We start from the raw sequence: 11,543 nt of genomic DNA on the forward strand, positions 1-11,543 counted from the left end.
AATCCCAAACTCCTCCAAAGGGCTTATAGTTTGATGTGAACCTTGGGTGTGTATTATAAGAGGCTGACTCCATTTTTGAGCAATATGGCATAAAATGAACACTACCTTTTCTGTCTACATACACTCTGACTTCTAGAGGGCTGTGCTTGAGTTTTACCCTTGTAAGCCATTTCAAATATTTTCTGTAAAAGCAGGAGGTCACACATATATATATATTTCTATACCAGCTTGTTCAAAACAGAAGCTGTAATACTCTTTTAACCATATAGACAGACCATTTATAATACTTTTTCCTGAAGAAAATAATTTTTAAGTTCAGACTTGGAATGGAATGGTGAACAGGAGTCCTCAATGAAGGCTGTGAAGTGGAGTTACTTGCTCATGAAAGGCCACTTCTCTAGGCTCTGCTGCCCTCATTTGCTGAAAATTTCACTTTTTGAGGTTAGGGTTGCAGCCTCACTCTGCTCAACCAGCAGCTTGGCCTCAGTTTTGGATTGACAGTCAAACGCATAGAAACTCAGGGGGCATATGATTTCATTTATGTGGAATCTAAAAAACAAAATAAATAAACAAGCAGAACAGAAACAGACTCATAGATACAGAGAACATTTTGATGGTTGCCAGATGGGAGGGGGTTTGGAGGATGCCTGAAAAAGTACAAATTGGTAGTTACAGAACAGTCATGGTGATGTAAAGTGCAACATAGGGAATAAAGCCAATAATATATGTATGGTGTCAGATGAGTGTGAGATTTATCAGGATGACCACTTAGCGAGTTATATAATACCTAATCACTGCGTTGTATACCTGAAACTAAGATAATATTGTATGTCAACTGTTTATTTTAATTTTTTTCCGCTCTTCTTTTTTATTTTATTTTTTTATTGTTCAAATACATTTGTCTCAACCTTCCCGCCACCACTTTCCCCTGTCCCCCTTCCCCACCTCCCTCCATCAGTCCTTTCCCACTTTGGCTTTGTCCATGGGTCCTTTATATAAGTTTCTTGACCTGTCCCTTCCATTCCTTTTCCCTGCCTCACTCTCCCTCCTTCCTCTTGATTCTGTTGGTTTCTTTTTTCTTTCAATGTTGCTGGTTATATTTTCCTTGCTTGTTTGTTTTGTTCGTTAGGTTCACTTATAGGTGAGATCATATGGTATTTGTCTTTCACTCCCTGGCTTATTTCGCTTAGCATAATGCTCTCCACTTCCATCCATGATGTCGTGAAGGGTGGTAGCTCCTTCTTTCTTTCTGCTGTGTAGTATTTTATTGTGTAAATGTACCATAGTTTTTTGATCCACTAACTTACTGATGGGCATTTAGGCTATTTCCAGAACTTGGCTATAGTAAATTGTGCTGCTATGAACATTGGCGTACATAGGTTCTTTTGATTTGGTATTTTGCGGTTCTTAGGGCATAATCCCAGCAGTGGAATGGCTGGGTCAAAGGGCAGTTCCATTTTTATCTTTTTGAGGAAATTCCAAAGTGTTTTCCACAGTGGCTGCACCAGTCTGCATTCCCACCAACAGTGTACTAAGGTCCCCTTTCTGCCACAGCCTCGCCAGTATCCATTGTTTGTTGATCTGTTTATGATGGCCATTCTGACTGGTGTGAAGTGGTATCTCATTGTGGTTTTAATTTGTATTTCCCTGGTGGCTAGTGATGCTGAGCATCCTTTCATATGTCTCTGGGCCCTCTGTATTTCTTCCTTGGAGAAGTGTCTTCCCAGGTCCTCTGCCCATTTTTTTAATTGGATTGTTTGTCTTCCTAGAGTGGAGTCGTATGAGTTCTTTATATATTTTGGAGATCAAGCTCCTATCTGATGTATCATTAGCAAATATATTTTCCCATAGAGTTGGTTCCCTTTTCGTTTTGCTGATGTTTTCTTTAGTCATGCAGAAGCTGCTTATTTTGATGAGGTCCCACTTGTTTATTCTTTCCTTTATGTCCCTTGCTTTTGGGGACATATCGGTGAAAATATTGTTGCATAGGATATCTGAGAGTTTCTTGCCTATGTTCTCCTCTAGGACTTCTATGGTGTTGCGACTTATATTTAAATCTTTTATCCATCTTGAGTTTATTTTTGTGTATGGTGTCAGTTGGTGATCAAATTTCAGTTTTTTGCATGTAGCTGTCCAGCTCTCTCAACCCCATTTGTTGAAGAGGCTATATTTACTCCAATTTCTGCTTCTGCCCCCTTTGTCAAATATTAATTGACCATAGAGACATGGGTTTATTTCTGGGCTTTCAATTCTGTTCCACTGATCTCTGTGTCTGTTCTTGTGCCAGTACCAGATTGTTTTGATTACCATGGTCTTGTAATATAGTTTTATGTCTGGTGTTGTGATCCCTCCTACTTTGTTTTTCTTTCTCAAAATGGCTGAAGCTATTTGGGATCATTTATGGTTCCAAATAAATTTTTGAAATGTCTGTTCTATCTCTGTAAAATACGGCATTGGTATTTTAATAGGGATTGCGTTGAATCTATAAATAGCTTTGGGTAGTATGGACATTTTGATGATGTTAATTCTTCCAATACATGAACACAGTATATGCTTCCATTTATATGTGTCTTCCTTAATTTCTTTCTTCAGTGTTGTATAGGTTTCTGCGTACAGGTCTTTTACCTCATTGGTTAAGTTTATTCCTAGGTACTTTATTTTTCTTGTTGCTATAGCAAATAGGATTTTTTTCCTGATTCTGCTTCCAATATTTCATTGTTGGTGTACAAAAATGCCTTTGATTTCTGAATATTGACTTTGTGTCCTGCTGTTTTGCAAATTCACGTATTAGGCTGAATAGTTTTTTGGTGGAGTCTATAGGGTTTTCTATGCACACTATCATGTAATCTGCTAACAATGTTAGTTTTACTTCCTCCTTTCCAGTTTGGATGCCTTTTATTTCTTTTTCTTGTCTGACCTCTTTGGCTAGGACTGCCAATACTATTTTGACTAGATGTGGTGAAAGCAGACATCCTTGTCTTGTTCCCCGACTTAGTGGGAAAGCTTTTAGATTTTGCCTGTTGAGTATGATGTTGATTGTAGGTTTTTCATAAATGGACCTTATTGTGTTGAGGTATGCCCCCTTTACTCCCATTTTGCTGTGTTTTTATCATAAATGGGTGCCGTACCTTATTGAATGCTTTTTCTGCATCTATCGAGATGGTCATGTGGTTTTTGTCTTTCCTTTTGTTTATGTGATGTATTATGTTTATTAATTTGCAAAAATTGAACCATCCTTGCATCCCTGGGATGAAGCCCACTTTCTCATGATGGATGATCCTTTTAATGTATTGCTGGATGTGGTTTGTGAATATTTTTGTTGAGGATTTTAGGGTCTAAGATCATCAGCAACATTGGCCTGTAGTTTTCTTTCTTTGTTGTGTCTTTATCTGGTTTTGGGATTAGGATGATGCTGGCCTGATAAAAAGAGTTTTGGAGTCTTCCCTCATATTGATTTTTTGGAATAGCCTGAGAAGAACAAGAGTTATCTCTTCCTTAAATGTTTTGTAAAATTCGCCTGTGAAACTGTCCGGTACAGGGCTTTTGTGTGCCCCAAGATTTTTTATTACTGCCTCAATTTCCCCAGCTGTTATTGGTCTGTTCAGGCTTTCTACTTCTTCTTCATTCAGTGTTGGAAGGTTATACTTTTATTGAAATTTGTCTATTTCATTAAGATTTTCAAATTTCTTGGCATATAATTGCTCATCATAATGTCTTACATCCTTTGTATTTCTGTAGTATCAGTTGCTATTTCTCCTCTTTCATTTCTGATATTTTTTATTTGGGTTCTCTCCATTTTTTTCTTGATGAGTCTGCTTAAAGGCTTGTCAATTGTGTTTATCTTTTCAAAGCACCAGCTCCTGGATTGGTTGATCCTTTGAATTGTTCTTTTAGTCTCTACGTCAATCAGTTCTGCTCTGATCTTGATTATTTCCTTCCTTCTACTCACTCTGGGATTTGTTTGTTGTTGTTTTCCATTCTTGAAGTTGTAGGATTAGATCATTTATTTGAAATGTCTCTCTTTTTTAGGTAGGCTTATGTTGCTATGAACTTCTCTCTAAGGACAGCCTTTTCTGTGCCCGATAGGTTTGGACTTTTGTGTGTTCATTTTCATTTGTTTCCAGAAACTTTTTGATTTCTTCTCTTATCTCATTATTGACCAATTCATTGTTTAATAGTGTGCTATTCAGTCTCCATGAGTTTCAAAGTTTTTAAGGATTTTCCTGGAGATTGGTTTCCGGTTTCAACCCCTTGTGGTCCTAGAAAATGCTTGTTATGATTTCAATTTTCCTGAATTTGTTGAGGCTTGTTTTGTGTCCTATCATGTGGTCTATCTTTGAAAAAGTTTCATGCACATTTGAAAAGAATGTATTTTGCCTCTTTGGGATGAAAGGTTCTATATATGTCAGTTGGGTCCATTTTGTCTAATGCATCATTCAATTCCACAATATCCTTGTGTATGTTCTGTTTGGAAGATCTGTCCATTTTTGACAGGGCAGGGGTGTTAAAATCCCCTGCTATCACTGTGTTGCTGTCTATATCTTTCATGAAGTCCTCCAAGATTTTCCTTACATATTTGGGTGCTCCTATGTTGGGTGCATATATGTTTACAATGTTTATGTCTTCTTGATGGATTCTTCCTTTGAGTATTATAAAGGGTCCTTCTGTGTCTCTTTTTATGGCTTTTGTTTTGAAATCTACTTTGTCTGCTGTAAGTATTGCTACCCCTGCTTTTTTTCTCCTGTTCATTTGCTTGCCATATTTTTTTCCATCCCTTTACTTTCAATATGTGTAGGTCGTTTGTTCTGAGGTGGGTCTCTTGTAGGCAGTGTATGTGTGGGTCATGTTTTCTTATCCTTGCAGCTATCCTGTGTCTTTTGATTGTGGCATTTAGTCCTTTTACATTTAAAGTTATTATTGATAGGTACTTATTCATTTTTTCTATTTGTACCTGCATTCTTCTCTTTGTCACTCTTTTTCTTCATCCTTTTAAACCAGTCCCTTTAGCATATCTTGTAGTGCTGGTTTGGTGGAGAAGTATTTTTTTAGACTCCTTTTGTCTGGGAAACTCCTTATTTCACCTTCCGTTTTAATTGAGAGCCTTGCTGGGTAGAACAGTCTTTGTTGTAGGCCCTTGCTTTTCATGACTTGGAATATTTCTTGCCATTCCCTTCTGGCTTGTAGTGTTTCTGTTGAGAAGTCAGCTGCTAGCCATATCGGGACTCCCTTATATGTTACTACTTTCTGCCTTGCTGCCTCTAGGATTCTCTGTCTTTGACATTTGCCATTTTAATGATGATGTGTTTTGGAGTGGGCCTCATTGGGTTCCTCTTGAATGGGACCCCCTGTCCTTCCTGGACTTGTGAGACTTTTTCTCTCCTCCAATTAGGGAAGTTTTCCATCATGACTTTTCAAGCAGGTTCTCTATCCCTTCCTCCTCTTCTTCTCCTTCTGGTATCTCTATTATGCGGATATTATTATGTTTCATGTTGTCCTGCCTTTCCCTAAATGTCTCTTCATTCTTTCTGTGTCTTTTTTAGGTCTTAGTAATACTCCATTATATGAATATACCACATTTTGTTAGACTTTTTCCCATTTGTTGCTTTTTCCCCATTTGTTGCTCTTTCTGGGAGCTTATTTCTACCTTGTCCTCTACCAGCTGGCTGATTCGATCCTCTGCTCATCTAGCCTACTTTTGATTCCTTCTATTGTGTTCTTTGATTCAGAAATGGTATTCTTCATTTCCTCTTGTGTATTATTGATTGTTTATGTCCTTTTCCAGGTTGATATAGTTTACAGTAAGTTCCTCATAGTTAGTTCCTCATAGTTTCCCTGTAGTTTTTCATAATTCTCTTTGAGCTCACTGAGCTCGTTGAGCTTCCTTAGAACTATTGTTTTGAATTCAATGTCTGATAGTTTACTTACCTGTATTTCATTTCGTTCTCTCTGTGGGGATTCCTCCTTTCTCCCCTTTTGAGAGGGGTGTTTCTTTTCTTTCCCATTATTTGTGAGACTCTTCTTTTTAGCTTCTGCTTCTTAAATTGATATACGTTGATTTCCTGACTTTGTGGGGGTGAACTTCTATGGTAGTAGACAGGTCTTTTGTTTCTTTTCTTCTCTTTCTGGGTCTGTCTCTGATGATGTCAGATGTTGACCTTGTCTGACCTTCAGCAATCTGTTTGAGACTTCCAAAAATCCAGTGTCTGTGTCTGACTCCTGCAATTGTTAATCTAGTCACTCTGCCCTCAACCATCAGGCTTAGGCACCACAAGGTTGGGCAGTACCTCCTGAATGCAGGGCCATTGTGTCCTTACATGCTGCTGCCACTCAGGAGAGTGGTCTTCCTGAGCAAAATGGAAGCTGAGGAGTGGGGGAGGAGTCAGCACCAATATCCCCCTGGCTAGTCTCTCAGTTCTCTCCCCAGTGCTTCTTTCTCCAGTCTCCTCAAGCATCTCTAGGCAGCTCTGTGTCCCCTTTAGCTAGAGATCTACTATCTGTGCTGGCTGCTCTGCACTCAGCACCCTGGCTGGCACACAACTTCTGGCCCGGACAGATCATCCTGAGGGTAGTGCTATTGTTTCCTTTCCTGTTGCTACCTTTCTGGGGCATGGTCTGCCTACGCAAGATGGAGACTGCAGAATGGGGAAGGAGTCAGCAATAGGAATCCCCCAGCTACTCCCTCAGTTCTCTCCCCAGTGCCTCCACCCCCAGTTTTTCCTCAAGCATCTCTAGGCAGTTTTGTGTCCCCTTTAGCCAGGGATCTACTATCTGTGTTGGCCGCTCTGTACTCAGCACCCAGGCCTGTGCACAAGTCCTGGCTGGGGCTGAGCCTCTTGAGGGTTAGGCTATTGTATCCTTTATGCTTGAGCAAGATGGAAGCTGCAGAGTGGGAGGTGAGTCATCACTGGAGCCCCACTGGCCATTGTCTCAGTTCTCTCCCCAAAGCTTTCCTCACCAATATCTCCTCAGGCGGCTCCAGCCCACTCTGCCCCCGCCTCTGCCCAGAGACCAAGGTAGGTGGCTGCCACTGCACATTTTTGCATTGGCTCTTTAAACATTTCTTTGCTTGTCCAGCTGCCTATTTCTGGCAGAGAGTGCCACTTCACTTTTCACAGCTACCTTTTGTCTGTGTGCTTTTTTTGACTCTGGTGCTGTAGGCTAGAGGTCCCTGCTTATGATTCAGACCCTGTTCTTCTCAGGAAGATCCAACTGGACATTTCAATATCCCTCTGGTTCTGCCACCCCTGGGCACCCAGCCCACCCTTTCGAGCCTCCACTGCACTTCTCACCCATTAGGTTGTGCGAAAGCCAATTCCACTGTGTGTCCGAGGCTCCAAGGCTCCTCTCTCTCTTTCGTTCCATTGTTTTCCAGGGGATTTCTCCACAATTTAGTTGCAATTCCAGTTTGGTCCTGAGAGGAGGTCAGTGTGACTTCCACTCACTGCTCCACCATATTTCCCTTCGACTGTTTAAAAATTTAAAAAATTATTTAAAGTAAAAAGAAACCCAAGCTGAGTGGGCTTCACTCAAAATTATTTAGATTTAAGAATTACACATTATGGTTGACAACACAGTAAGGTGATCACAGGCAGTCTGCTGACTCCCAGCACAACCTGGGAATAGGGTGTGCATGTGGCCATGAGCGATGAGGCAGAGAGCATACAAACAATCTGCACAGGAAGCCATTTACTTTGGGATCCCCTCAGCTCTTGTCTTTGCTTAACTCAGCCTCTTCCCAGTATGTGAGGAGTGCCCATTCTCAATGCTGCTGTTTCTTCTCACCAAAGCCCTTTCTTTACTCATGAATGACAGTTTAGACAATGGGGCTGAGGTGCCTGGCCCATCAGCAGGTTCTTGTTATACATTCAGTATATGTAATTCCTTGACTTAGTGCGATAAGGAGAACTCAACCAAGCCAACGGTCAAATCCTCCTATATCCCTGTGTCTAAAGATAGGTCACAAATATCTGTTAATCCAGGGTCAGGTCTTCCTCATGTCTGTGTCCTAAGTACAGAGTCTGGCATATGGTGCTTGATAAGAAATTGTCCAGTGAATATTCAGTTATGAACTCTGAATTCATATGTCTAGTGTTTATAAGCAAATGATTGCCTACAAGGTATTTTCTTTTGTAAGAGTAATTTATATCAAAGGCTTTTGGCCTTTGCACTGATAAAATCCATGATGATTGTCATGTAAAGTCCTGAATTATTCTTTTAATCTATCTTTCAGATTATTTGAATATATTTTGCTCTATAAAGAAGAAGTGATGTTTCAGATTGAACAAGCCACCAAGCAGTGTTCCAAGATCACCCTGACAGACCCCTGGGACCCTCTTGACATTCCTCAGAACTCCACCTTTGAGGACCAGTACTCTATAGGGGGGCCCCAGGAGCAGATCACTGTCCAGGAGTGGTCCGATAGAAAGTCAGCTAGATCATGTAAGGGTTAAAAAAATATGAGAGGGTTGCATCTTAGAAAGCATCATGGGAAAAAATATTTAAGTCCACTAAGGAAGATCATTGTTAGGGAAATTTTTAAGTGTAATTGAATTGCTTAACCCCCAATGACATCCCCACAGGTACTCTGCTAGTTGTATAGAACCAGGAGCTAAGCATCATATTTGAAATACCTCAGACTTCTAGCATCATCTGTACATTTCTACCACATTAGCTCTTATGGACTTAGCCTTGACTCTGACATTTAATGATCCCCCTCACCCCACCTTCCCAGACCAGTGACATGGAAGGTGTTTATCTAATGCACACATTAGAATTGGATGCCTCCTTTTCCTTCCCCACATCACTTTCTAATGTCACAGTGACCAGATTTACTGCCATTATTTTTAGTGTCTGCTTTCATACATAGATATGAAGCTCTTCTCTGTTCTGTTGCCAATATCCTACCCCAAGACCGTGTCAAAAACACAGGCCTTTATGCTCTGGGAGACAATATGACAGTTCACACACACAAAAAAAGCATAGAATTACCATATGACCCAGGAATTCCACTTCTGATCATATACCTAAAAGAATTAAAAGCAAGGACTCAGACGTTTGAACATTTATGTTTATAGCAGAATTATTCATAGTCATCAGAAGGTGAAACAACCCAGGTGTCCATCAACAGGTGAATAGATAAACAAAATGTGATATATTCATATAATGGAGTATTACTAAGACCTAAAAAAGAAGGAAATTCTGACACATACTGCAACATGGTTGAACCTTGAGGACACTATGCTAAATGAAATAATCCAGTCACTAAAGGACAAATTCTGTATAATTCCATTGATTTGAAGTACTGGGTAGTCAAATTCATAGAGACAGAAAGAAAATGGTAGTTGCCAGGGCCTAGGGGGAGGCAGAATTGGGAGTTAACATTTAATGGGCACAAAGTTTCAGTTGGGAAGGTGAAAAAGTTTTGGAGAGGGTGGTGGTGATGGTTATGCAACAATGTGAATGTACTTAATGCCACTGAACTGCACTTAAAAATGGTTAAAATGGTAAATATTAAGTATAATTTACCACAATGAAAAATACAGGCATTTTGCCTGTTTTCTATATTAAAGAATCAACATTCTTTCCTTTTACAGATGAAACCTGGATTGGCATTTATACAGTCAAGGATTGTTATCCTGTCCAGGAAACCTTCACCAAAAATTACAGTGTGGTCCTTTCCACACGGTTTTTCGACATACAACTGGGCATCGCAGACCCATCTGTGTTTATTCCTCCAAGCACGTGCCAGACAGCCCGGCTGGAAAGGATGAGCGAGGACTGCTCCTGGTAAGCCTGAGAATGCAGGAGTGACAGCATCGGACAGACACTGGTGGCCTTAGTTCAAAACAGATTAGAGACTTGAGAGATGAGAATCTTCTTTGAAGATAGACATTGATTTTTTTTTTTTTTTTTTTTTAGTACATATGATGTTAACTACTTAACCTATGTTTACAAAAGAGAATAGGACGGAGAGGCTGTGGTAATATGAACTGGAGAGATGAACATGGGGACTTACATAGCATATCTGGGTGCCATGCTTTTTATGTGTGTGGGTATATATGAAGGGTAGCGGCTTATGCTGGGCTGACAGCAGGAGCACTTTGCCTTTACAGAGAAGAATTTTTTATTACTGACATTGCTGAGAACCATCAGATTCCTGGCATGTGGTGATAATAAAAAGTGGAACAGTTTTGGTCAGTTTTACTATTAATTTTTAAGTTCTTTGCAGATAATGACCCCTTTATTGCCTCCACCAAGGGGCTGACTGGTCTCCTTGTGCCCACCCCATGCTCCCTAGGCTACTGAAAAAGTGGTGCCTTAAAATCTCTTCCAAACTTATGAGTTTATGGCATGAGCCAATTGATATAAACATTTTGGAAGGAAATGAAAGGCTATAATACAAAGTAATTATTACTCTAATGGGAGTAAATTTTAAACAAGAGAGTTTGAAAATCTTTAATGTTTACCACTGGGTAAGCATGAGCCATGTATGCTTCCTTTTTTCTGTGCAAGTGAATTGATACTTGTGCTAAATCATCACATACTTGTCAAGAGACCTACGGAGACTAGTAGTATTCTAAAAATAGCATTGAACTGGGAGTCAGAAGACTTGTCTCCAAAATCCAGGCCTAGAATTTCCCTGTACACTAATGCCTTTGACTAACTAAATGCCCCCACGCTTTCCCTCACCTTGGCCTTGCTGGAGTGTAATCTCTTTGTCTACTTATTTCTGCTCATCCTTTTTAGATCAGCTCACACAAGACCTTCGGAGAACTCCTAAGCCTGGATTGGGTGCACCTTGCAGCTTAAGCATGCTGTTTTCCATATTACTTAGGCTGTGTGTTAATTTCCTGCTTACTGGACACTGTCACACACTAGCTTGGCTAGGAGCTCCTTCAGTACAGGAACTATGTTCTGTTTACTTTTATATGTCCAGCACCAAGTAAGTGCCTGGCACATGGTCAGTGCCCTAAAAATTTGTACAGTAGAGAATGCCAGCCTCTCTAGTTCTTAGTTTCCTCACCAGTTAATGGGGTTGTGTTTGCTGATCTATACAGACTCCCAGTAGTAAAATTAATTATTCTAGATTATTCTATTATTGTGTTTCTTCTGCTTATCTATCTATCTATTATCTCTTAACAGGAGAAATGTGTGATACCTATGTTATGCTGAAAACAATCTGTATACCCACTGTTTATGTTATTTCAATAAATAAATTTAATTGTATTTCAAAGTGTTCCTTTATATATTTGTTTTTGTAATAAATATACATTGTCTTGGTTATAAGAGATTTAAAGTTCTCTTCTTTAGAGAACTCTTCTCTAAAGAAGGTTCTTCATGTGACCTAAACCAAATTCATTATCCTCTCTCAAAAGCTTGCTTAAATTCCAGTTGCCTGGATCAGAAGCGTTAGAGTCATTCTTGACCCATTTTTCTCCTTTAGTACTCACTATCAGTGTCCCAAGTCCTATCAAAATAGTTCTGAGAGTTCTTGCCTCTTGTCCATCCCTTCAGCTGCCATTCAGGACCAGGCTCTTAGCATC

The 11,543-nt window shown here is 39.9% G+C and overlaps 1 protein-coding gene across 3 annotated transcripts in view; it reads left to right on the forward strand.

Annotated features, from left to right (window-relative positions):
• The window catches only part of EPDR1 (ependymin related 1), a 35,544-nt gene extending 24,332 nt beyond the window's left edge, over positions 1 to 11,212 (forward strand). Inside the window, exons 2-4 of one of the 3 annotated variants that reach the window (XM_054564247.1) lie at positions 8,231 to 8,439; positions 9,594 to 9,786; positions 10,747 to 11,212. In XM_054564247.1, the coding sequence (XP_054420222.1) occupies positions 8,231 to 8,439; positions 9,594 to 9,786; position 10,747 (403 nt within the window). In that variant the 3' untranslated portion in view covers positions 10,748 to 11,212. The other 2 variants (XM_054564246.1, XM_054564248.1) reach the window with 2 other exon arrangements.
• Positions 11,213 to 11,543: the final 331 nt, after the last annotated feature.

This window comes from Pteronotus mesoamericanus, unplaced genomic scaffold (genome assembly GCF_021234165.1).
Source record: "Pteronotus mesoamericanus isolate MK-2021 breed Mesoamerican mustached bat unplaced genomic scaffold, CSHL_Meso_final scaffold_85, whole genome shotgun sequence".
In the NCBI taxonomy this organism is placed as follows: Eukaryota; Metazoa; Chordata; class Mammalia; order Chiroptera; family Mormoopidae; genus Pteronotus; species Pteronotus mesoamericanus.